This window comes from Thalassophryne amazonica, chromosome 17, assembly GCF_902500255.1.
Source record: "Thalassophryne amazonica chromosome 17, fThaAma1.1, whole genome shotgun sequence".
Classification (NCBI taxonomy): Eukaryota; Metazoa; Chordata; class Actinopteri; order Batrachoidiformes; family Batrachoididae; genus Thalassophryne; species Thalassophryne amazonica.
Window position 1 is genome coordinate 16705770 of NC_047119.1, and position 27918 is coordinate 16733687.

The following is a 27918-nucleotide window of genomic DNA, read 5'->3' on the forward strand; positions in this document are numbered from 1 at the left end:
CACACACACACACACACACACACACACACACACACACACATATATATATACATACACACACACACACACACACACACACATGTATGTGTGTGTATGTATGTATGTGTGTAATCATTCCTGAGATGTCCAGCAGGTGTCAGTGTAGCACCATGACCTGTTCCTTTTTCATGCAGGATCCTGAACAATGTTCAAAATTTGAATGTTTCCAAAGATTCTAAACTCTCTGAATATATACTGATGTAGCAGAGAATCTGAAATGGAAGATATCCTGGGAGAGTAAAAAATGGACAGGCATAAAATTACAGCATTGTTCCTCTTCCTGAAAGGCTTTAAGAAGAACAGTTTAATTTATATTGTTTTGAATAAGAATTAAGGGTGTAATAGGTGGCGGTATGCACTGAATGTCAGTTGCAGTCTACCACTTAATTACAAGAAAAATGGCAGCAGTTTTTCAATTTTTCCATTGTACTACCAACTAAGTTGGATCTGGTGCATCAGAGTTCACCATGAACTAATCAGTTAATTATCATTTTCTGCCTTTAATTTTTTTTCTTTTAATTTAAATTTGGTGCATTACAAGGTGATGGCATTTTATTGTTTTGGAGTAATCTCCACAAGCTCATCCACTCAGCTACATTTTTGCTGTCTAAGAACCCAGAATGGAAGCATTTTATTGTTAAATGGTTAACAGGGGTTTTCACTGGATGGGTACTGAAATGCTGAACTGCTGTCTGAGTAGTAAAATTACATTATCCTCCAAATCTGTGACAGTTCAAGATGCTGTTGTTGACAACAGAATACATTCCCAGTACCTCATTGCTTTGATTTCACACACCATATTCAAATTGTGTGAAAACATTATGGCACAGAGCAGCCATGAAGAATGCACATGTGGGAATGTCTGGTCTCGTGCTTTGTCAAGCAGTTTGTTTTCACACATGAAAGAATTTCCAGGTAGAAAAGTGTCTTCTTTCATGCCATTTCCTGAAGGTTTAAAGCTGTATTTTAGGTCAACTTGCTTTGCGTTTATTTGACCCAAGACGAAATAAATTACACATCAACTATCATTATTAATATATTGATATTAAAATCTGTTAGAGTAAGCCGCCTCCACCACCTCCATCTGGATTCCCCAAGAAGCCTCAGATGCTAGGCCCTGCAGGCCCTGCTGCACCCCCAAGTGGGGGTCCTCCTGTCAACATGTTCTCCCGGAAAGCAGGTAAGACCATGGCTGTTCACTTTTGCTTTTTGTTTCATAATGCTTCACTTCAGTTGGGAGCTCTTTCAATCAATCAATCAATCAATTTTTTTATATAGCGCCAAATCACAACAAACAGTTGCCCCAAGGCGCTTTATATTGTAAGGCAAGGCCATACAATAATTATGTAAAACCCCAACGGTCAAAACGACCCCCTGTGAGCAAGCACTTGGCTACAGTGGGAAGGAAAAACTCCCTTTTAACAGGAAGAAACCTCCAGCAGAACCAGGCTCAGGGAGGGGCAGTCTTCTGCTGGGACTGGTTGGGGCTGAGGGAGAGAACCAGGAAAAAGACATGCTGTGGAGGGGAGCAGAGATCGATCACTAATGATTAAATGCAGAGTGGTGCATACAGAGCAAAAAGAGAAAGAAACAGTGCATCATGGGAACCCCCCCAGCAGTCTACGTCTATAGCAGCATAACTAAGGGATGGTTCAGGGTCACCTGATCCAGCCCTAACTATAAGCTTTAGCAAAAAGGAAAGTTTTAAGCCTAATCTTAAAAGTAGAGAGGGTGTCTGTCTCCCTGATCTGAATTGGGAGCTGGTTCCACAGGAGAGGAGCCTGAAAGCTGAAGGCTCCTCTCTTTAAAAAGATTGATTACAATTTGGATTTGGCAACACAAGCAAACAACCTTGTCTCACAACCTGATGTTAGTGTGCCATATTTGCTGTATTTCAATCCCCCCCCCCAGGCACAAAGAACAGATATGTGGATGTGATGAACCCCAGTCAAACTTCTAAAACAGGTGGATTAGCTCCTGCGGACATCTTTGCTCCTCTAGCACCGATGCCAGTGCCCACAAACCTGTTTGTGCCTAGTTCAGGTATGTCTCGTGTAGCATGTTATTGCCATGAAATACCCATTTGTAGAATTGAGTTGACGACCCAGCAGAGGCTGCTTGTAGTGGATGCTAGCTACTGTGGATTTGACAGTGTTTGCCCTTTCTGAGCATTTTATTACTAATACATGAAGTAATGTGGCTTACTGTTCAGTTAATTGTAGTTATGGACCATCTAAGAAGTTGGTGCTCCAGTGTTTTCACTGTGAAATGTTGGTATTTAATTTGTATGTTGGCACTAAGTGAAGTGACAAGTGGATTTCTGTCTATTTTTATTTATTTTGTTTTTTTATTTTTTGTTACAGAAAAGACTTATCTTACTTCTGTTCCTTTTTGTTCATGTGTGTTTGTGTGTTTATGTGGATAAGAAATGAATTAAATAAGTATTAACAAAAATAAATAAATAAATAAATGATGTAATTAGCATGTATCGATAGCTTGTTGATGTTAGCCTAGTTTATTAATTTGTGTGTGTCCGTGCTGTAGCCCCTGATGATCAGCAACCTGTAGAGGGCAGTGAGGGAGGAAATCAGCAGCAGAATTCCCCAAATAGTGCTGTTCCACAGGTAATGCATTGGTTTTATCAATATTGTCTTGTGTTTAAACAGAAATCTTTATCAAAATGTTGATGCAACAGAGAAAGATACACAGATAAGTTTGCTCTTTTAATCCACTTTTCATTTTTATTCCCAAATAAAGTAATTACCATTCTTTAAATTTATAGCAGGCAGCTACAATATTCCATAAAACACTGTCTTAAATAACTGCACAATAGTTTAGTTTTGTATTATTTTTATTTATTTACTTATTTTTAAAGAAAAGTTTTGTTTGTTTGTTTTTTTCTAGTTTGTACACCATTACCAACATGAGGTGTCTTCATCTTAAGCCCGAGTCTCAGCTCTGGTGATATGACTAACATTAAATACCATAATCTGTTCAGATGTTCAACCCGATGTTGTTACCACCTGCTCCAGAAGTTCCTCACATGCCTGATGGGACACAGTCTGGGCAGGTAAGCTTGTTTGCGAGAGCTGGCAGCATCGTTGCGTGACCCCTGGTGCCTTCATTGAAACATGAAGCTTCAAACATTATAGCCTGTGCTTGCAGCATGGGTGGCTCTGTGAATGTAACTAACAGACTGTAAGAGTGTGTGAAAGCTGAGAACGCGTGCATGCATATCATCTTGAGCTCATATTCATGCAGGATGCACATCTTTTGACAAAACATTGAGTTTCAGTTCCATTGACTGTTACGATCATTCTTCATGTGTTTTCTTAAAAAGAAAAAAAAAGATGACAATAAATTCTGATGGTTTATCTTCATCCTGAGTTGGAGGATAGTGGAGACAGATCTAATACCAGTGCATGAGAGATTATTAATCCTTGTTTTATTTTTGTCTTATGTATTTCCTCTCATGCTGTCTGTAGATCTCGCGTTCTAGCTCAATGAGTTCTTTATCACGTGAAGTGAGTCAGCATTTAAACCAGGTACTTGTAGCTGGGTCTCCAGAGCCCTACGTGCATACTCATGTGCAAACCCCTGCTCCGTCCACCTGATGAATCCACCTAGCATCAGTCATACCAGCTTCACGACCTCCCATCCAGCCCAGGGTGTCCGCCTGCTTGCCCGCCTGCTGTCTCCAGCATAAATAAATCTTAATGCTTTGCGCAAACAAAAAAAAAGCTCAAAATTTTAACGATGGTTAATGTCAATTTGGAAATCACCAGCATGCAGGAGGCTGTTGCAGGACAACATCCCTGTCTGTTGTCATGGGAACACTGCTTCATTAACCCATCACAATGCTTTGCATGTTTTATTCAAACAAAAAATTAAAACAAAGTGGATTAGTGGTTGGTAATGCTGCCTCACTGTGGACTCCAGTTTTCTTTGGCATTAACCTCACACATTTTTGGGATGATGTCTCGTGTATTGTCAAATCAGTGTGTGGGATTGTGTCCACTCCTCACGTCCTGTTTTTGCTGTTTGTGGGCAGAACAAGGCCAGTCATGCGTCTGCCATGGCACCACCACTCTCTTTGCCCAAATAAGTAAAAAAGTAACATTTCAGATGTGAGCAAAGAGCCCTGTTCTGCCATCACGCATGACACGCACACAACAGCGTGGAGTAATTCCATCATAGGTGGTTGACACCCCCTTAATGACAGTAGCAAGCATAAAAAAAAAGTCAAATTTAAAGTTGCATGTCCTTTTCATCCTACCCAGGGAACCACTCCCACTGGAGGTGTCACCTTTTACAACCCTGCACACTTTGCACAGGTGAGCAGTTGCAGTGCATCTGGAAAGTATTCACAGGGCTTCACTTTTTCCACATTTTATGTTACAGCCTAATTCCAGAATGGAGTAAATTCATTTTTTCCCCTCAAAATTCTACTCACAACACCCCATAATGACAACATGAAGAAAGGTGTTTTTTTTGTTTGTTTTTTTTTTTGTTGTTGTTGTTGTTTTTGCCAGATTTCTTAATCACATCATATCAAATCAATTTTATTTATATAGCACCAAATCACAACAAACAGTTGCCCCAAGGCGCTTTATATATTGTAAGGCAAAGCCATACAATAATTACGGAAAAACCCCAACGGTCAAAACGACCCCCTGTGAGCAAGCACTTGGCGACAGTGGGAAGGAAAAACTCCCTTTTAACAGGAAGAAACCTCCAGCAGAACCAGGCTCAGGGAGGGGCAGTCTTCTGCTGGGACTGGTTGGGGCTGAGGGAGAGAACCAGGAAAAAGACATGCTGTGGAGGGGAGCAGAGATCAATCACTAATGATTAAATGCAGAGTGGTGCATACAGAGCAAAAAGAGAAAGAAACACTCAGTGCATCATGGGAACCCCCCAGCAGTCTAAGTCTATAGCAGCATAACTAAGGGATGGTTCAGGGTCACCTGATCCAGCCCTGACTATAAACTTAAGCAAAAAGGAAAGTTTTAAGCCTAATCTTAAAAGTAGAGAGGGTGTCTGTCTCTGTGATCCGAATTGGGAGCTGGTTCCAGAGGAAAGGAGCCTGAAAGCTGAAGGCTCTGCCTCTCATTCTACTCTTACAAACCCTAGGAACTACAAGTAAGCCTGCAGTCTGAGAGCGAAGCGCTCTATTGGGGTGATATGGTACTATGAGGTCCCTAAGATAAGCTGGGACCTGATTATTCAAAACCTTATAAGTAAGAAGAATTTTAAATTCTATTCTAGAATTAACAGGAAGCCAATGAAGAGAGGCCAATATGGGTGAGATATGCTCTCTCCTTCCAGTCCCTGTCAGTACTCTAGCTGCAGCATTTTGAATTAACTGAAGGCTTTTCAGGGAACTTTTAGGACAACCTGATAATAATGAAATACAATAGTCCAGCCTAGAGGAAATAAGTGCATGAATTAGTTTTTCAGCATCACTCTGAGACAAGACCTTTCTAATTTTAGAGATATTGCGCAAATGCAAAAAGCAGTCCTACATATTTGTTTAATATGCGCATTGAATGACATATCCTGATAAAAAAAAATGACTCCAAGATTTCTCACAGTATTACTAGAGGTCAGGGTAATGCCATCCAGAGTAAGGATCTGGTTAGACACCATGTTTCTAAGATTTGTGGGGCCAAGTACGAGTACAATAACTTCAGTTTTATCCGAGTTTAAAAGCAGGAAATTAGAGGTCATCCATGTCTTTGTAAGACAATCCTGCAGTTTAGCTAATTGGTGTGTGTCCTCTGGCTTCATGGATAGATAAAGCTGGGTATCATCTGCGTAACAGTGAAAATTTAAGCAATGCTGTCTAATACTGCCTAAGGGAAGCATGTATAAAGTGAATAAAATTGGTCCTAGCACAGAACCTTGTGGAACTCCATAATTAACCTTAGTCTGTGAAGAAGATTCCCCATTTACATGAACAAATTGTAATCTATTAGATAAATATGATTCAAACCACCGCAGCGCAGTAACTTTAATACCTATGACATGCTGTAATCTCTGTAATAAAATTTTATGGTCAACAGTATCAAAAGCAGCACTGAGGTCTAACAGAACAAGCACAGAGATGAGTCCACTGTCTGAGGCCATAAGATCATTTGTAACCTTCACTATTGCTGTTTCTGTACTATGATGAATTCTAAACCCTGACTGAAACTCTTAAAATAGACCATTCCTCTGCAGATGATCAGTTAGCTGTTTTACAACTACCCTTTCAAGAATTTTTGAGAGAAAAGGAAGGTTGGAGATTGGCCTATAATTAGCTAAGATAGCTGGGTCAAGTGATGGCTTTTTAAGTAATGGTTTAATTACTGCCACCTTAAAAGCCTGTGGTACATAGCCAACTAATAAAGATAGATTGATCATATTTAAGATCGAAGCATTAATTAATGGTAGGGCTTCCTTGAGCAGCCTGGTAGGAATGGGGTCTAATAGACATGTTGATGGTTTGGATGAAGTAACTAATGAAAATAACTCAGACAGAACAATCGGAGAGAAAGAGTCTAACCAAATACCGGCATCACTGAAAGCAGCCAAAGAGAACGATATGTCTTTGGGATGGTTATGAGTAATTGTTTCTCTAATAGTTAAAGTTTTATTAGCAAAGAAAGTCATGAAGTCACAAGTTAAAGTTAAAGGAATACTCGGCTCAATAGAGCTCTGACTCTTTGTCAGCCTGGCTACAGTGCTGAAAGGAAACCTGGGGTTGTTCTTATTTTCTTCAATTAGTGATGAGTAGTAAGATGTCCTAGCTTTACGGAGGGCTTTTTTTTATAGAGCAACAGACTCTTTTTCCAGGCTAAGTGAAGAGCTTCTAAATTAGCGAGATGCTATTTCCTCTCCAACTTACGGGTTATCTGCTTTAAGCTGCGAGTTTGTGAGTTATACCACGGAGTCAGGCACTTCTGATTTAAAGCTCTCTTTTTCAGAGGAGCTACAGCATCCAAAGTTGTCCTCAATGAGGATATAAAACTATTGACGAGATAATCTATCTTACTCACAGAGTTTAGGTAGCTACTCTGCCCTGTGTTGGTATATGGCATTGGAGAACATAAAGAAGGAATCATATCCTTAAACCTAGTTACAGCGCTTTCTGAAAGACCTCTACTGTAATGAAACTTATTCCCCACTGCTGGGTAGACCATCAGAGTAAATGTAAATGTTATTAAGAAATGATCAGACAGAAGGGGTTTTCAGGGAATACTGTTAAGTCTTCAATTTCCATACCATAAGTCAGAACAAGATCTAAGGTATGATTAAAGTGGTGGGTGGACTCATTTACATTTTGAGCAAAGCCAATCGAGTCTAACAATAGATTAAATGCAGTGTTGAGGCTGTCATTCTCAGCATCTATGTGGATGTTAAAATCGCCCACTATAATTGTCTTATCTGAGCTAAGCACTAAGTCAGACAAAAGATCCGAAAATTCACAGAAACTCAGAGTAAGGACCAGGTGGAAAATAGATAACAACAAATAAAACTGTTTTTTGGGACTTCCAATTTGGATGGACAAGACTAAGAGTCAAGCTTTCAAATGAATTAAAGCTCTGTCTGGGTTTTTGATTAATTAATAAGCTGGAGTGGAAGATTGCTGCTAATCCTCCGCCTCGGCCTGTGCTACGAGCGTTCTGGCAGTTAGTGTGACTCGGGGGTGTTGACTCATTTAAACTAACATTCATCCTGCTGTAACCAGGTTTCTGTAAGGCAGAATAAATCAATATGTTGATCAATTATCATATCATTTACTAACAGGGACTTAGAAGAGAGAGATCTAATGTTTAATAGACCACATTTAACTGTTTTAGTCTGTGGTGCAGTTGAAGGTGCTATATTATTTTTTTCTTTTTGAATTTTTATGCTTAAATAGATTTTTGCTGGTTATTGGTGGTCTGGGAGCAGGCACCATCTCTACGGGGATGGAGTAATGAGGGGATGGCAGGGGGAGAGAAGCTGCAGAGAGGTGTGTAAGACTACAACTCTGCTTCCTGGTCCCAACCCTGGATAGTCACGGTTTGGAGGATTTAAGAAAATTGGCCAGATTTCTAGAAATGAGAGCTGCTCCATCCAAAGTGGGATGGATGCCGTCTCTCCTAACAAGACCAGGTTTTCCCCAGAAGCTTTGCCAATTATCTATGAAGCCCACCTCATTTTTTGGACACCACTCAGACAGCCAGCAATTCAGGGAGAACATGCGGCTAAACCTGTCACTCCCGGTCCGATTGGGGAGGGGCCCAGAGAAAACTACAGAGTCCGACATTGTTTTTGCAAAGTTACACACCGATTCAATATTAATTTTAGTGACCTCCGATTGGCGTAACTGGGTGTCATTACTGCCAACGTGAATTACAATCTTACCAAATTTACGCTTAGCCTTAGCCAGCAGTTTCAAATTTCCTTCAATGTCGCCTGCTCTGGCCCCCGGAAGACAATTGACTATGGTTGCTGGTGTCGCTAACTTCACATTTCTCAAAACAGAGTCGCCAATAACCAGAGTTTGTTCCTAGGCGGGTGTGTCGCCGAGTGGGGAAAAACGGTTAGAGATGTGAACGGGTTGGCGGTGTACACGGGGCTTCTGTTTAGGGCTACGCTTCCTCCTCACAGTCACCCAGTCGGCCTGCTTTCCCGGCTGCTCGGGATCTGCCGGAGGGGAACTAACGGCGGCTAAGCTACCTTGGTCCGCACCGACTACAGGGGCCTGGCTAGCTGTAGGATTTTCCAAGGTGCGGAGCCGAGTCTCCAATTCGCCCAGCCTGGCCTCCAAAGCTACGAATAAGCTACACTTATTACAAGTACCATTACTGCTAAAGGAGGCCGAGGAATAACTAAACATTTCACACCCAGAGCAGAAAAGTGCGGGAGAGACAGGAGAAGTCGCCATGCTAAACCGGCTAAAACATCCCCACAGCAAGATGCTACCACCATCATGCTTCGCTGTAGAGATGGTGCCTGATTTTCTCCAAAAATGACGCCTGGCATTTACACCAAAGACTTCAATCTTTGTCTCATCAGACCAGAGAATTTAGTTTCTCATGGTCTGAGAGTCCTTCAGGTGCCTTTTGGCAAACTCCAGGTGGGCTGCCATGTGCCTTTTACTAAGGAGTGGCTTCCGTCTGGACACTCTCCCATACCTGATTGGTGGATTGCTGCAGAATGGTTGTCCTTCTGGAAGGTTCTGTCTCCACAGAGGAATGCTGGAGCTCTGACAGTGACCGTCATGTTCTTGGTCACCTCCCTGACTAAGGCCCTTCTCCCACGATTGCTTAGTTTAGATGGATGGCCAGCTCTAGGAGGAGTCCTGGTGGATCCAACAGTTCCTTTGACTTCATGCTGGGTTTGTGCTCTGACATACACTGTCAACTGTGGGACCTTATATGTAGACAGGTGTGTGACTTTGCAAATCATGTCCAATCAACTGAATTTACCCCAGGTGGACGCCAATTAAGCTGTAGAAACATCTCAAGGATGATCAGTTAGCTCAATTTTAGCTTCATATCAAAGCTTTATGTACATGTGATTTCTTGGTTTTTATTTTGAATAAATTTGAAAAAAAAACACTTTTTTCACATGGTCATTATGGGGTATTGTGTGTAGAATTTTGAGGGGAAAAAATTAATTTCATCCATTTTGGAATAAGGCTGTAATATAAAACGTGGAAAACTTGAACCACTGTAAATACTTTCTGGATGCACTGTAAGTAAGTGGGGAAAAAAGTGAACCTGCATAGCTGTAAAAAGCAGTCTTATCTTTCTTTCTTATAATTGTTTTTTCTTGTTTCCTAGACGAGTGTACCATCTGGAGGTGGACATCATGCTGGTCATTTGAGTGGACAGCAGCAGTACCCCACGTTGAAGTAAAAATTAAAACAGATTTGTTGGAGTGATACTGTGTACCTGGAGGAGCTGAAGCGCATACTGCTCACAGTCTTAAAGACCCTTCATTTCCCTCTACCTAAGACAAACTGAGTCACAACCTCCACCATATTTGTCGTTGTCAAACAATTAAAGCAGTCTTTCATGTTTGGTTTAATTTTGATTGAATTATTTGTAACAGTTACAAAATTTCATTGAAGGGCTTATTTCTTGCAGCCAGACTGAAAACAAGAGCTCCAGATGTCAGTGCCTCAGTCAGGTGTATGCCCCCTATTGGCAGGAGAAGACACTGATTGTTGCTTAGTAAATGAATGGGGCTAATATTGAGTTCAAGCCCTTAAAGTTCACTGCGCACTTTAATTGAGACAATAATCTATGCTATGTCACAAAACCAACTAGATCCAATACCCCAAAACCCTTAATAATGCACCCAGAGTGGTTTTGTAAGGGGTTTTATCGGACTTTATGGACTATTGCAAAATCCTAGTGAATAGAAATGGTCCAAATCTGGATTTGAGATAAAATTCGGAGTGTATCTGCTAAAAGCTTTCTACACTGAGTGAGTGTGCTGTTATAAAATTAGCAGTGTAATCAATGACAGCAGTTTGTATTTCTCACATTGTCTTTTTAAAGTTATCTGTTCATAAGATAATGCTTCAGATGAGACAGATGCTGGGAAACATTTCCTCAGCAGGTGGTGTTTTTATTCATGAGCAGGAATAACTTAAGAATTGTTTTTTTTTATTATTATTTCTTAAACCTGTTAAATGATTAAAGTGATCTGGATAAAAGAATTTTTGCTTTCTTTAACACTGTGAGACTGAGTATTTGCTATAATCTTTTATAGCCCCGAGCTCAGATTAATGCACATATTGTGATTACTACAGAGGTGGGTAGGTGTTACTTTGAAATTTATTATATTATTGTACACAAAAATACAATTGGAATACTTCAAAGCCAGTTAATGGAAATGTGCTCTTCATATTTAAAAGTGATGAAATTTAAAAGTAATCCAAACCAACTCTGGTGATTAATGCATATTGAAGAGTTGAACTTCAATCACTGTGACGCGTGTCTGTCAGCCCGTAGACACGTGTGCGTTTACTACTTGTACAACATTGGTAGAAGCGTCTTCTGTGGTGTCACTGTGGAACCTCAGTGTGTCTGCTGGCCATCACAGACCTGTTTATCTTCTGATCAGAGACTTTATTTCACTCACTGGATTGGTGGACAGCTGCGCTCTGTGTGCAGCTCAAATTGCAAGCGTTCTACCTTTTCCTGCCAGTGGGACAGAGACGTGATTTTGAGGAACTGCACAATGTCAACTCCTGGAGCTCTATAGTGTTTCAAAACACACAGGGATATGTTGACACACAGTTTTCGTTGGTGTATTTTAATGTCTAATACTTTAGCTGCTTCTGATTGTCCTCATTCACTTGACTGCAAGTTTGTTCTCATTTATCCCTGCAGCAAAGAATAATCACAGGTCCTGTTTTAGTTTTGTGTGTGTGGGTGTATCTGTGATGATGAAAAAGCGACACCTTTTTAATTTTGTTACTGGCCCCCTTGTGCGTATGTAAACTGTTCTGTCAGTGTGTGACTCATAGCATTCTGTGGGAGGAGGACGGGCGGTCCATCATTCATCATTTGCGCTCCTCCTCCATCCACCAGTAAAGGCATGTCGACTCAGCAGGAGCCAAGTTGGAGACATTCTACAGTGGTAGAATGCTAGTTCCTCCAAATTTTTATTTAAATACTCTCCTGCCAACTCCTGTTTAAGGTCAGTCTTGGTCTCTTCTCCGTCTTTCTCCCTCTGTAACGTTTTACACAATGAGTGGTCTTAAGATCAGCAGGATTCCATGACTGCTTAAAAAAAAAAAAATTCTAAATATTTGTATATCAGATTGATTGTATTTATGAGCTGTAGGCACGCGCATGTGTGTGGAGAGCAAAGATTAGCTTTGATGAAATGCATTTCTAATCCAGTCTAATCACTTGTACGGCTGCATCTGTAAACTGATCTTTAAATTGTGAAGAAAACCACATTTTCAAAGTGTGTAGGTTATTTTTTTTTTTGTAATTGTCATCCCAGGTCCCTTCTTCCTGCTTTTCTGATGAAGTGTAGATCATGGGGTTATGAGTTTTAAAGGTCCCCTTGGAGGTGTTTTCTTCAATGTTTTAAAATAGCCTGTGTAAAATTGACTTCAGATACTAAATACGGAAAGAATGATAATAAAGGTATTTTTGAGCTCCGTAGCACTTTCAAAGATGTGTTTGGGTGTTTTTATTAGCTACTGCAGTTGAAATTTCACTTATTTTCATGAAATTTTTTCCCCCCACTTAGAGACCATCAAATTACTGGTGCAGTGACCCAAAACTTATGATCTCGTATGTATCATCTTGCTAGCATATTTATATATTTGTGTAACCAATGCAGAATAGTTTTGCTACACAGGACAAATAGGAAACACCACCTTTTTGTTTTTTAGGGCACCTGTTTTTATTTTATTGTAATCAAAAAAGTACCCCCCCCCCCCCCCCCCCCCCCCACAAAACTCCTGTCATGCTTTCCATACCAATGCAGAATGATGTAACTAACCTGGACAAATAAACATATTTCCCTTTATTGCCTGATTAAGCACACATTTTACATATATATCTTTTTAAATAGCGCAACCTCCAGAAAAATATACCTTCCACCGTCACTGACCAGCATGCACATCTCAACCACTCAATAAGATGGGAAGCACCACGACCGTAAAGATTTAGATCTTCGTTCTCCCACAAAGATATTGGCATCGCCAAACACCTCCGTCCAGCAGCCTCATGACTCCATAAGCTCTTCTCATGCGTCTCTCAATCTCAAAGGCTGAGGACCCAGAGATGTGAATGTCACCACTGAGACAAGTGAATGTTTGTACAAGTTCAACATCTTGATTACATACAGATGCAGTTCTGATAACCGAGTCCAAGAATTTGTTGAAATCCTGGATCTCTGCTTCGATCTGGGATAAATTGCAAACCCAGACATGCTGACACGTTGCTCTGCTTCTCAAGTCCTACAATCAGGGTATCCATTGATTCCCCAAAGATCGCAGCATCATCCTCAAAGGTCAGTAAAACTGTCTTCACCAACAAAAGCACCTAAGACACATTTTAGTGCTCCATGAAAGCGAGATGCATACAAACATCCAACTGTTAATATGTTCAAGTATTAACTGCTAAAATAAAGAGGATCAATAAATACAATGCACTTGATGGGAAGTTAATTTAACAACCAAAAATGGTAAAGCAACCACTGGCATAAAAAGTGAATGATCCAGAAAAATACAAGATTACATACACAAAGGCTTTGCACAGATTGTTTTAAATTGGTCAAACCATTTTTCAGGCTATAGCGCACGCGATATAAAAGAAAGTATGTCGACATGTACAACCCCAATTCCAGTGACGTTAGAATGTGTGAAATGTAAATAAAAGGGTGATTCTTTAACTACAGGCACTATTGGCCTTGTAAATGTAATTTCCACCACACCATTGCCTTGCACTATAAAGCGCCTTGGGGCAACTGTTTGTTGTGATTTGGCGGTATATACATGTGCTCTGATGTCACTGATAATCTCCATAGAAACTACCCAAACAATCTTTCATACAAACTGTTTAAAGGGACATTAGTGTTGTGGAAATTACGGCAATAGTGTGGGACTACATTTTGTTTAAAAAAAAAAATCAACAGTTGTATGACATTGAATACCCCAATTATGTTTTGATTATTTTACTGATATTTTATTCAGAGATATTTTAAAACATAAAAAAAGTTTCTTTACCATTCATTTTTATCATTGAAGATCAAACGTCTGAGTGTGGGACAAGCACAAAACGGCAATATTTGCATGATATGATGCTGAAAAAAGGTGAAAAAGTCATCATAGACTACTAGAACAAATTTCTTAACACACTTTCATTGTAAAGATAACTAAAAGTGTGAAATTTCCCCTTTTTTCTGTTTTTCATACAATATGATCAAAGGACATAAGTGCCCGTAGTCTAAGAATCACCCAAAAACAGAATACAATGATTTGCAAATCCTCTTCAACCTATATTCAATTGAATACACCACAAGGACAAGATATTTAATGTTCAAATTGATAAACATTGTTTTTGTGCACATATTTGCTTATTTTGAAATGGATGCCTACAACACATTCAAAAAAGCTGCGACTGGTATGTTTACCACTGTGTTACATTGCCTTTCCTTCTAACAACACTCAATAAGCGTTTGGGAACTGAGGACACTCATGATTGGGTATAAAAGGCCTGTTTAAACTCATGGACACGGAACCAAATGCACACGGTCTCGTGTCTCTGGTGTGGACATAAATGTTTGACTGTTGGCCTTCAAACCTTGTGATTGACCTTTCTCTATTGTGAAAAGTCCCAGATGACCTAAAGCGTCCAAACAAAAGACAAACCATCCAGCAATATGTCCTAAGGATTGAAGCAGTAAATTTTGAACTGAGGATGATGGCCAATCAGCCCAGACACAGATTATCAAGTCACTTTCACTAAAAACAAAACCTGGCATGTACAACCCCAATTCCCATTAAGTTGAGACGTTGTGTAAAATGTAAATTATAAACAGAATACAATTTGCAAATCCTCTTCAACCTATATTCAATTGAATACACCACAAAAAGCTATTTAATGTTCAAACTGATAAACTTTATTGTTTTTGTGTAAATATTTGCTCATTTTGAAATGGATGCCTGCAACACGTTTCAAAAAAGCTGGGACATTGGTATGTTTACCACTGTGTTACATCACCTTTCCTTCTAACAACACTCAATAAGCGTTTGGGAACTGAGGACACTAATTGCGAGTGTCAAAAGAGCATCCCCAAAAGGCTCAGCTGTTCACAACCAAAGATGGGGCGAGGATCACCACTTTGTGAACAACTGTGTGAAAAACTAGTCCAACAGTTTTAGAACAATGTTTCTCAACATTCAATTGCAAGGAATTTAGGGGTTCCATCATCTACAGTCCATAATATAATCAGAAGATTCAGAGAATTTGGAGAACTTTCTACACGTAAGCAGCAAGGCCGAGAACCAACATTGAATGCCCGTGACCTTCGATCCCTCAGGCAGCACTGCATTAAAACCCAACATCATTGTGTAAAGGATCTTACTGCGTGGGCTCAGGAACACTTCAGAAAACCACTGTCAGTTAACACAGTTCGTCGCTACATCTACAAGAGCAAGTCAAAACCATGCAAAGCGAAAGCCATACATCAACAACATCCAGAAACACCGCTGCCTTCTCTGGGCCTGAACCCATTTGAAATGGACAGACAAAGTGGAAAAGTGTGCTGTGGTCTGATGAGTCCACATTTCAAATTGTTTTTGGAAATCATGGACGTCGTGTCCTCTGGACAAAAGAGGAAAAAAACCATCCAGATTGTTACCAGCGCAAAGTTCAAAAACCAGCATCTGTGCTGGTATGGGGGTGTGTTAATGCCCATGGCATGAGCAACTTGCACATCTGTGATGGCACCATCAATGTTGAAAGGTACATCCAGGTTTTGGAGCAACACATGCTGCCATCCAAGCAACATCTTTTTCAGGGACGTCCCTGCTTATTTCAGCAAGACAGTGCCAAGCCACATTCTGCACGTGTTACAACAGCGTGGCTTCGAAGCAAAAGAGTGTGGGTACTAGACTGGCCTGTCTGTAGTCCAGACCTGTCACCCATTGAAAATGTGTGGTGCATTATGAAGCGCAAAATACGACAACGGAGACCCCGGACTGTTGAACAACTGAAGTCGTACATCAAGCAAGAATGTGAAAGAATTCCACCTACAAAGCTTCAACAATTAGTGTCCTCAGTTCCCAAACGCTTACCGAGTGTTGTTAGAAGGAAAGGTGATGTAACACAGTGGTAAACATACCACTGTCCCAGCTTTTTTGAAACGTGTTGCAGGCATCCATTTCAAAATGAGCAAATATTTGCACAAAAACAATAAAGTTTATCAGTTTGAACATTAAATATCTTGTCTTTGTGGTGTATTCAATTGAATATAGGTTGAAGAGGATTTGCAAATTATTGTATTCTGTTTTTATTTACATTTTACACAACGTTCCAACTTCATTGGAATTGGGTTGTATGTCGTAACACCTGTGAGCTATGATTTCAGCCATTTTGTCTTCATTTCTTTGCGTGAAAATGAAGCTAATCGCAATCTTAACGTCTTTGAGAGATTTCCTATGTTTCCAGCGTTGCTTGTGCTTTTTGAACAGCAACTTTTAACATCGTGTTGTCAGTCAGCATCTGCTGGAGACCAGCTCTGTCCATTTCCAGTAACATACCTACACAGACAGAACGGAGCACAAATGTCACTACTGTTGAGTATAAAACTAAAATAGAGACGTCATCAGGGAAAACACATTTTCAGGTTCAAGTCACCTGTAATATCATGAGCATGCAGTGGATCCAGCTTCTCCACCAGTGAGAAGATCTTTTCTCCCAGCCTCTCTGTCTCATCTGTGTCTGAGTCGCTATCATGTGTCTCCAAGTTCTGCCTGCAGGGAAGCAGCCGATGCTTTATAAAACAGAAGTGGATCAAGGGGAATTATGCTGCGTTTACACATAACGGCGGCATGTCACAAATGCCACAAAGTATAAATTCTCGGTCGCTATCGCGTGTAACAGCGCATCGTTAAGTTCTGTCATGTTGTGAATGAGAATTGTCTCCACACACCCCCATATTCATCCAACCATCAGTTGCTGAACAATTCAGATTGCTCCAGTTTGCTCCTCAAAAGCCACAGCAGAAGAACTTTGTGATTGCATGCTTAGTTGGCTCTGTGCCATTGTGTGGTGCAGAGAAGAGGAGATGGAGAGAGCCAGATGTGTGGCTCGACACGGCTCTCATCTCGCTCGTTTTCCCAAACATCAGGCACAGGAGCAGGTGGAACACCTGCAGGAGCGCGCTGAGGAGCACTGGAACAAGACTTTTAGCCAACTTGGCGTCACTGTCCTTCTTCAGCATACTGCAGCAGTGAAACTGGATGCGGTGCAGCAGGGTTTAATTGAGCGCACATCAGAAAAGAATGCTGTCACGTTCTATTAAGGATCACCACTAATCAAAACAGATCAACACGCTCAGTTGCGACCTCCATGACATGAGGTGAAATGAGGGTGGTGTGTGACATCCGTGGAAGATTTTTTGACAGCCAAAAACATGCTCCACGAATATCATGCACCAACACGCACTATTAAGAAACCTATTCAGATGCGTTAAATTACGTTAAGAATGTCAGGAATGTGCCACGAATAATGCAAATATGACATTTGTAACGCATCTTGCCTATATGTAAATGCAGCATTAAAGTCTGCAAGGAACTACTGAGAAGGGACAAATGCCAAAAGATGTCGCATACCCTTGTAGCATCTTCAGGGCTTGGTTCATCTGCTCTTCCAGGAGTTTGGGATCTGAAAGAAGGTTTAAGATGGCCTCTTTGTCCTGCTCCAGAAGCATTCCTGTGGAAGAACAAATATTTATTAGTGCAGAATGAACTGCTCTCTAGCGTTAGGAACAATGTTAAGATTATTTTATTACAAGAAAGACTCATCTTCCAAGCTAGTGTAAACTTCTCATGTTTTTTTTTTTCTCTTCAGTTCTAATCGAGGTCCAAAACAGACTATTTCCCATTAGATAATATCTGTGTTAATTCTTTATTTTATGTTAGCTGAGAAATATAAGTTAAGTTTTACTTCATCATGTGTCCAAGATCTTCCCCTGTTGGTGACAGCCAGTAACATTAGAAATGTGAGACTAAACCACACCCATTGTTAACACCCACAAGGTATAAAAAGTGTTGTATGACTCATTTTAGGGGCCCTTCACAAGATGGACACTGTCTGTGAGGGTCCCAGGCCTGGTTTTTAACGTGACCTTTAAAAAACTCAAAATGAGGAATACAATGGTTTGGTTTTTGGTAAGGGGCAGAATCTTGCATAAAAGAACTGGGTAAAAATATTCAAAGTTAAGGTGAGATTCCAGGCTTGGATTCCAGCTGCAAGAGGTCCACTCAGTCAGAATCCCGAACGAAGAAAAGAAGTAGTTTTTTATAAAATGCAATGTAGGCGTGACAAAAGGGTGGACTCTACTCTTGAAAAGCCCATCTTATTGGCGCCCAGGAGTCCACTCCCTTTGCCCCAAGCCCGCGTTGCACAGTACATACTGAAACCTGAGACGCTTTGCTGTATGGTGGAAACATGACCAGTTACAACCAGTTCACATACATGTTTAAACAGATAACAAAACTCATACAAAATATAACCATTTAAGTATACCAATTACTTAATAACAAGATAAACAAAATAGAAGATAAATACACAGATATATCTAACATTAGTATGTTTTTCACTGCTATAGTAGAGAAGCTTGAATCTTTGACTAGACTGGGTTGCTTGACGCGAGGACATTTCGCTTCAAATCGCAGAAGCTTCCTCAGCTGGTAGCCTGACTTCTGTCTGACCCTTGTAGAGAAGAACAAACAGAAGCCACAAAAGCTGGAGTTTTAAACCTAACCAGACCCCTCCTACCGAGTGGCAGACTGCTATTGGCTAGTGACTAAACAATTGCTTTAATTAGCACCTATTGTGCTCTAGTTAGCACCCTCCTAATGACAGGGTAGCTGTCCCTCCTAACGATGGGACTGAGGCCTCTCCTGACGCATCTCTTGATGACGTGAATGACTCATTACCATGAAAACAGGGTTAGGTTAGGGCTAGGTTTAGGTTTAAAACTCCAGCTTTTGTGGCTTCTGTTTGTTCTTCTCTACAAGGGTCAAGACAGAAGTCAGACTACCAGATCAAGAATTTTAGATGAGGAAGCTTCTGCGATTTGAAGCAAAACGTCCTCGTGTCAAGCAACCCAGTCCAGTCGAAGATTCAAGCTTCTCTACTATGGAAACCACCTGGACAACTGAGAGCCTTCACAGAAACCTTTTCACTGCTAGTGATAGTATTTATTATTTTGGGTGTGTTAGCCTTATGTGTATTCTGCACAACATTTTAGTGGACAATAATATGGGGCCCTGTGTGACTTTGGGACCCTTTCTTCAGCCAAGGAAACCCAGTGCATTAATCCACCCCCGGCACTACCCCTAGCACATACACACATATGTATATGTGCTTGCAGACAAGCGCGTCAACCTCACTTGAAGTTTGTTGTCCACAGTGTGTCTGTTGTTTGCGTTGAATGTGTTAAACTTTCTGAGAGATTCGGGCATCTCTGAGAGCTCGGAGTATGAGGTAAAGAGATGCTATGGAGTCATGAGGTCGGACACAAGTGTGTGGCAATACCAATATCTTTGCAGGAGAATGAAGGTCAAAGTTTTGGCGATATTGGTGTTTCTCCCCCCACCTGTTGTCTATATTGGTCAATATTTAAGCCAATATAATAATGGGGTGTTTTTGTGTGGTAGGTCTCCTGATGTCGAGTCCACCTCTGTGGTCTTACGTTCGTCAATTATCCTGAACTGACATCATCTGCTTTGGGACAGTTACGGAATCGCAGCTTACAGGTGTAAAGACAACTTACTTACCTGTGATTTTTTGGGAGTGTCCGGTGTTGTAGACCTCCACAAGCTCAAACAGCTGCTCCCCCAGTGAGTCTGAGGATACAGACACGTCATCCTTATCTTTACTCACCACCTTGCTGAAAGGAAATGCACCAACATAAGAATTCCTTTTTTTTTCTCTTTTTCTTCAGACTATCAGTGCGTAGTAGAGCAGGTAGCTCAGTGGTCAAGGAGCTGGCCTGCCATTATCCAGACGTATCAAATAACTGCTCGTTCTCAGTCGTGCTACTGTCAGTCACCTTGGACAAGACAGTTCATCTGCATTGTCCCTGTCCACCCAGCTGTAAATGGGTTCCAGACTTGGCTGGGGAAGTAACCTGTGTCTGGAACAGTGTCCCATCCAGTGTGAGTCGTAGACTCTCATCCTCTTCATGCTACGGAATCCAGACATACAGTAGTGTTCAGAATAATAGTAGTGCTATGTTGTCAGGTTTGACCTCGCCTAGACATACAAGAAATGACACTTGAGACAAGAACTCAGACAGAGAGTTGAGAAATCTCTTGTGAGCTTTGCAAAGGGGAGACACAGCAGAGATGACAGCTTGTAAGTGCAGTTCTCCAACTGTGTCATTCTCTGTGAGGCCCTTTTATTGTGTGTAAAAAACAAAGATAAGGGTGGGGGCTACATGAGTCCATGGTTACAACATGTGCTATTAGTCATGTGCAGATATGTTTGCAATCAACTGAATCTTTCCGATCTTAGGTACAGAGTGAGTGGTTTTGCTGAAGCTTGCTAAATGTCAAACCGTAAACAGGCTGACCTGGCTCCTGCAGCTGTGCTATCTATCTATCTCACATGCCCCAGCTTCTTATAGTTGATATAATACAGTCAGGTCAGACTGTATTGTGCTACATATCCCTACAATAAAAGTACCAACAGTGAAGGAATTTAAAAAAAAAAAAAAAAAGAAAAGAAGAAAGAAAGGTCCTGATGATGGATCTAGTCTTGATATTCTGAGCAACTGTGGTTGCTGCATACAGAAATATAACAGTGAACAGAGAGAACATGAATTACTGCATCCTGAAAACGTTTCACAACAAATGAACAAAAACAAAAATACAGTAGTGTTCAGAATAATAGTAGTGCTATGTGACTAAAAAGATGAATCCAGGTTTTGAGTATATTTCTTATTGTTACATGGGAAACAAGGTACCAGTAGATCCAGTAGATTCTCACAAATCCAACAAGACCAAGCATTCATGATATGCACACTCTTAAGGCTATAAAATTGGGCTATTAGTAAAAAAAAAGTAGAAAAGGGGGTGTTCACAATAATAGTGTGGCATTCGGTCAGTGAGTTCGTCAATTTTGTGGAACGAACAGGTGTGAATCAGATGTCCCCTATTTAAGGATGAAGCCAGCACCTGTTGAACATGCTTTTCTCTTTGAAAGCCTGAGGAAAATGGGACATTCAAGACATTGTTCAGAAGAACAGTGTAGTTTGATTAAAAAGTTGATTGGAGAGGGGAAAACTTATATGCAGGTGCAAAAAATTATAGGCTGTTCATCTACAATGATCTCCAATGCTTTAAAAAAAAAAAAAAGAGACGCGTGGAAGAAAACGGAAAACAACCATCAAAATGGATAGAAGAATAACCAGAATGGCAAAGGCTCACCCATTTATCAGCTCCAGGATGATCAAACACAGTCTGGAGTTACCTGTAAGTGCTGTGACAGTTAAAAGACGTCTGTGTGAAGCTAATTTATTTGCAAGAACCCCCCACAAAGTCCCTCTGTTAAATAAAAGACGTGCAGAAGAGGTTACAATTTGCCAAAGAACACATCAACTGGCCTAAAGAGAAATGGAGGAATATTTTGTGGACTGATGAGAGTAAAATTGTTCTTTTTGGGTCCAAGGGCCGCAGACAGTTTGTGAGATGACCCCCAAACTCTGAATTCAAGCCACAGTTCACAGTGAAGACAGTGAAGCATGGTGGTGCAAGCATCATGATATGGGCATGTTTCTCCTACTATGGTGTTGGGCCTATATATCGTATACCAGGTATCATGGATCAGTTTGGATATGTCAAAATACTTGAAGAGGTCATGTTGCCTTATGCTGAAGAGGACATGCCCTTGAAATGGGTGTTTCAACAAGACAATGACCCCAAGCACACTAGCAAACAAGCAAAATTTTGGTTCCAAACCAACAAAATTAATGCCTCGCAAATGTGAAGAAATCATGAAAAACTGTGGTTATACAACTAAATACTAGTTTAGTGATTCACAGGATTGCTAAAAAAGCAGTTTGAACATAAGTAGTTTTGAGTTTGTAGCGTCAACAGCAGATGCTACTATTATAGTGAACACCCCCTTTTCTAGGTTTTTTTTTTACTAATAGCCCAATTTCATAGCCTTAAGAGTGTGCATATCATGAATGCTTGGTCTTGTTGGATTTGTGAGAATCTACTGGTACCTTGTTTCCCATGTAACAATAAGAAATATACTCAAAACCTGGATTAATCTTTTTAGTCACATAGCACTACTATTATTCTGAACACTACTGTATGTGCCGGCACCAGTGGGATTCAGGGATTATATAGGACTTACATACTCAGAGCCTGAAGTCAGTGGATCAGAACCTTCTGAGGGTCCCTCGTACCCACTTTAAGACTCGAGGAGATTGCTCTTTCCAGGCCATTGTGCTGAGGCTCTGGAATGATCTCCCAGTAGTGAGATGGCTGTTTTATGACCACTGTGTGTGTCTTAGTGTTATTTTATTGTGATGTAAATTGTACTTTTCACAGAAATTTTATCTGTGTGTGCCTTTTGTGAAGCGCTTTGTGACTTCCCTTGTCTGTGAAAGGTGCTATATAAATAAGCATTACTTACTTACAGACTTCTGTTTTTATTGTCATTGGATATTTAAGATAACACAAGAATGTTAAAGAAAGATATAAGAAAATGGTTTTTGACTTTGAGAATGTATTGTTAAAGTCTAAATACCAACTTTAACTCAAATATAAATTGGATATTGTTTAGGAGGAGGCAGTCCGACACAGGTTCCTTCCACAGCCGAGGCTTGTACCCATTTACAGCTTGTTGGACAGGAAGTAATGCAGATGAAGTGTCTTGTTCAAGGACCCAGGTAGACAGCATGACTGGGAATCAATCAATCAATCAATCAACTTTTTTCTTATATAGCGCCAAATCACAACAAACAGTTGCCCCAAGGCGCTCCATATTGCAAGGCAAGGCCATACAATAACCATGAAAAACCCCAACGGTCAAAACGACCCCCTATGAGCAAGCACTTGGCCACAGTGGGAAGGAAAAACTCCCTTTTAACAGGAAGAAACCTCCAGCAGAACCAGGCTCAGGGAGGGGCAGTCTTCTGCTGAGACTGGTTGGGGCTGAGGGAAAGAACCAGGAAAAAGACATGCCGAGAAGGGGGGCATAGATCGATCACTAATGATTAAATGCAGAGTGATGCATACGGTGCAAAAAAAGAAAGAAACAGTGCATCATGGGAACCCCCCCACAGTCTACGTCTAAAGCAACATAACCAAGGGATGGTCCAGGGTCACCCGATCCAGCCCTAACTATAAGCCTTAGCGAAAAGGAAAGTTTTAAGCCTAATCTTAAAAGTAGAGAGGGTATCTGTCTCCCTGATCTGAATTGGGAGCTGGTTCCACAGGAGAGGAGCCTGAAAGCTGAAGGCTCTGCCTCCCATTCTACTCTTACAAACCCTAGGAACTACAAGTAAGCCCGCAGTCTGAGAGCGAAGCGCTCTAATGGGGTAATATGGTACTACGAGGTCCCTAAGATAAGATGGGACCTGATTATTCAAAACCTTATAAGTAAGAAGAAGAATTTTAAATTCTATTCTAGAATTAACAGGAAGCCAATGAAGAGAGGCCAACACGGGTGAGATATGCTCTCTCCTGCTAGTCCCCGTCAGTACTCTAGCTGCAGCATTCTGAACCAACTGAAGGCTTTTTAGGGAACTTTTAGGACAACCTGATATTAATGAATTACAATAGTCCAGCCTAGAGGAAATAAATGCATGAATTAGTTTTTCAGCATCACTCTGAGACAAGACCTTTCTGATTTTAGAGATATTGCGTAAATGCAAAAAGGCAGTCCTACATATTTGTTTAATATGCGCTTTGAATGACATATCCTGATCAAAAATAACTCCAAGATTTCTCACAGTATTACTAGAGATCAGGGAAATGCCATCCAGAGTAACGATCTGGTTAGACACCATGCTTCTAAGATTTGTGGGGCCAAGTACAATAACTTCAGTTTTATCTGAGTTTAAAAGCAGGAAATTAGAGGTCATCCATGTCTTTATGTCTGTAAGACAATCCTGCAGTTTAGCTAATTGGTGTGTATCCTCTGGCTTCATGGATAGATAAAGCTGGGTATCATCTGCGTAACAATGAAAATTTAAGCAATACCGTCTAATAATACTGCCCAAGGGAAGCATGTATAAAGTGAATAAAATTGGTCCTAGCACAGAACCTTGTGGAACTCCATAATTAACTTTAGTCTGTGAAGAAGATTCCCCATTTACATGAACAAACTGTAATCTATTAGACAAATATGATTCAAACCACCGCAGCGCAGTGCCTTTAATACCTATGACATGCTCTAATCTCTGTAATAAAATTTTATGGTCAACAGTATCAAAAGCAGCACTGAGGTCCAACAGAACAAGCACAGAGATAAGTCCACTGTCCGAAGCCATAAGAAGATCATTTGTAACCTTCACTAATGCTGTTTCTGTACTATGATGAATTCTAAAACCTGACTGAAACTCTTCAAATAGACCATTCCTCTGCAGGTGATCAGTTAGCTGTTTTACAACTACCCTCTCAAGAATCTTTGAGAGAAAAGGAAGGTTGGAGATTGGCCTATAATTAGCTAAGATAGCTGGGTCAAGTGATGGCTTTTTAAGTAATGGTTTAATTACTGCCACCTTAAAGGCCTGTGGTACATAACCAACTAACAAAGATAGATTGATCATATTTAAGATTGAAGCATTAAATAATGGTAGGACTTCCTTGAGCAGCCTGGCAGGAATGGGGTCTAATAAGCATGTTGATGGTTTGGATGAAGTAACTAATGAAAATAACTCAGACACAACAATCGGAGAGAAAGAGTCTAACCAAATACCGGCATCACTGAAAGCAGCCAAAGATAACGATACATCTTTGGGATGGTTATGAGTAATTTTTTCTCTAATAGTCAAAATTTTGTTAGCAAAGAAAGTCATGAAGTCATCACTAGTTAAAGTTAATGGAATACTCAGCTCAATAGAGCTCTGACTCTTTGTCAGCCTGGCTACAGTGCTGAAAAGAAACCTGGGGTTGTTCTTATTTTCTTCAATTAGTGATGAGTAGAAAGATGTCCTAGCTTCATGGAGGGCTTTCTTATAGAGCAACAAACTCTTTTTCCAGGCTAAGTGAAGATCTTCTAAATTAGTGAGACACCATTTCCTCTCCAACTTACGGGTTATCTGCTTTAAGCTACGAGTTTGTGAGTTATACCACGGAGTCAGACACTTCTGATTTAAAGCTCTCTTTTTCAGAGGAGCTACAGCATCCAAAGTTGTCTTCAATGAGGATGTAAAACTATTGACGAGATACTCTAGCTCCCTTACAGAGTTTAGGTAGCTACTCTGCTCTGTGTTGGTATATGACATTAGAGAACATAAAGAAGGAATCATATCCTTAAACCTAGTTACAGCGCTTTCTGAAAGACTTCTAGTGTAATGAAACTTATTCCCCACTGCAGGGTAGTCCATCAGGGTAAATGTAAATGTTATTAAAAAATGATCAGACAGAAGGGAGTTTTCAGGGAATACTGTTAAGTCTTCTATTTCCATACCATAAGTCAGAACAAGATCTAAAATATGATTAAAGTGGTGGGTGGACTCATTTACTTTTTGAGCAAAGCCGATAGAGTCTAATAATAGATTAAATGCAGTGTTGAGGCTGTCATTCTCAGCATCTGTGTGGATGTTAAAATCGCCCACTATAATTATCTTATCTGAGCTAAGCACTAAGTCAGACAAAAGGTCTGAAAATTCACAGAGAAACTCACAGTAACGACCAGGTGGACGATAGATAATAACAAATAAAACTGGTTTTTGGGACTTCCAATTTGGATGGACAAGACTAAGAGACAAGCTTTCAAATGAATTAAAGCTCTGTCTAGGTTTTTGATTAATTAATAAGCTGGAATGGAAGATTGCTGGTCAAACCCAGGTCTGTGTTTTGGTTACCCATCTCAGTTACCTGCTCTGGTAATGCTCTTAATGACTTATGGGAGCCTAAATATAGTCTAAGATAGGGTAGTTTGGTGATGTGGCCCCAGATACTAGTTTGATCTCCATTTCAGAACCTCACAGTAACTTGAGTAGTATGACACATATTGAACGCTACTGTATTTCGGTACACCAGACCCAGATTTTCTATTGATAATACATTAAAAACACACTGTCCTTTAGCCAATACGCTGGTGGATCATTATCCAAACATGAATTATGCCAGTTTCGAGTGCATATATTGAAATTGCAAAATACAAGGGCACAATGACATTACGCAGGTTGCCCTGACATAACTAAATGGATTCAATATGGGGCATGTTCATGAAGCGTCAGTAAGTGATTTCAGTGTAAAGTCATGAATCCCATGCCCCCGATTAGGATGATAGTACCAGGTGACTGATCAGATGTGGCACACCGCTGTCATTTCCTGTACCTGGACTCCTGTGCCAGCTGCAGAGCTCTGAGCGCCTTCTCTAATGCTCCTTCTAGCATCACCTCATCCTGTAACATCTTGCTCAATACGTGACATGGCAACTCCAGTAACATACCTGCAACCAACAGAGAGGACTCCTTTAATTTTTATAGGTTCAACATTACTATGTTAGAGATTTTGTTGATGGTGGCAATGCTGTGATTGTGAAAAGTGACTCCCAATATGGTTTAATGAGGATGACAGAAGGAGACATTTAATTTTAAAAGGTGTAACTAAAATCTTGAATATGACCCAGTATTTGAATGGTGTACAACTGGCACCACTAAGGAAAGCATTCTGTTCACCAAATGGTGACAGACAATTTGTGACTATCATTCCGATAGAGAATCTGGAATCTTGTAAGAGAGTTGAAACCCTTCTGTAGCTGGAATACTGAGTGTCAAAGGTAAATGCACCTATTATTAAGCTGTCAAATTATAGACTATGGCAATTACCAGTCAAATGACATTGTTTTATCAGCAAAAAAGTTCAGTTATGGGAAAGTTTAAATATAGAGTGACATACTGTAACGTCAGTCACATAACATCAGTCACACAATTATGCAGTCATTCAGTTTATGCCTTTGATGTGTAACATAGCAAGGAACAGCAGAACGACAATTGCTTGCAACCTTATAGACCTAAAATAAAAACAGTTGTTAACCCTGTATAGTTTGAAGACAAAGTTGCAATAAATGTTATGGATTTTCTTAATGGCTGTTTTTTTGTTTTGTTTTTGTAACATCAGTCACACCCACAGTATTGAGTACCACCAAATTGTACTAAGCATCAACAAAGTTTCCTTCCCCTACTAAGTACACTCAGGGGCTGTATGTTTTATGTCCTGGTCACTTCAAAAGGCCTGCTTCCTCTCTGAATGCAACATAAATCATCATGGAATTGCCCAGAGGATTGTGGGAGAGTTTGCCGACCTTTGTTAGTGGTCTTGTTCGATCTGCACAGTGGCCCAGATCACAAACTGAAGGTTGCCACGACTGTTTTACATGACTGTGGCATCCAGGCGTGACTTCACTGTTTTGACAAGCATTACACATACATACATATATATATATATATATATATATATATGTATGTGTGTGTGTGTGTGTGGCAGAGAAGCAACAGAGACCTTCGCTGTCAACCTGTGTATAATGTTCCAGGCCTGTAGAGCTCAGCTCACCTGTGAGTTTTCCTGCAGTCTCTTTGTGTCTGAGGTAAATCTGATCATACAGCTTCTCACCAAGAGTCTCCAGATCATCTTCATCCATGTTTGCCAATTTAACAACTAACTTTTAATGTTAGCATCTTCCACAAGCTTGGAAGAAAATGTTCCATCTTACACGCTTACTCTACAATGTCAAGATCATGCACTCAGGTTATAATCTTAATCGACAATTAAAAAATGTTTTTATATTTAGCTGTGAGATGATCTTGATCTTGATCTTCTTCTTTTTCGTTCTCTTCTTCTTCGTCTTCTGCTTCTTCTTCTATGGCGTTTAACGGCAGCCGGTACCCTTATTGTTGCATTGCTGCCACCTTCTGCATCAGTCCGTTATAGCAGTACTAAATCCTCTTGAT

General features: G+C 40.4%; 2 protein-coding genes across 3 annotated transcripts in view; one reads left to right on the plus strand and one right to left on the minus strand.

Moving 5' to 3' along the window:
• Positions 1–12207, plus strand: part of sec16a (SEC16 homolog A, endoplasmic reticulum export factor) — a 45641-nt gene extending 33434 nt beyond the window's left edge. Inside the window, 7 exon segments of the mRNA XM_034191462.1 lie at positions 1099–1219; positions 1951–2082; positions 2584–2663; positions 3038–3109; positions 3525–3584; positions 4320–4373; positions 9855–12207. Of these exon segments, the coding sequence (XP_034047353.1) occupies positions 1099–1219; positions 1951–2082; positions 2584–2663; positions 3038–3109; positions 3525–3584; positions 4320–4373; positions 9855–9929 (594 nt within the window). The 3' untranslated portion in view covers positions 9930–12207.
• A 3789-nt stretch (positions 12208–15996) lies between these two features.
• Positions 15997–27811, minus strand: LOC117528878 (polyadenylate-binding protein 3). 2 transcript variants are annotated; one of them, XM_034191479.1, is made up of 6 exons: positions 27521–27811; positions 26303–26417; positions 19556–19668; positions 17384–17483; positions 16407–16542; positions 15997–16309 (listed from the first exon to the last, which is right to left on the minus strand). In XM_034191479.1, the coding sequence occupies exons 1-6, from the start codon at positions 27606–27608 to the stop codon at positions 16265–16267; spliced, it is 597 nt and encodes a 198-aa protein (XP_034047370.1). In that variant the 5' UTR covers positions 27609–27811; the 3' UTR covers positions 15997–16264. The 2 variants fall into 2 exon arrangements, with proteins under 2 accessions (XP_034047370.1, XP_034047369.1); XM_034191478.1 differs by having other exon boundaries at positions 15999–16309; positions 16407–16522.
• Between the last annotated feature and the right edge of the window lie 107 nt (positions 27812–27918).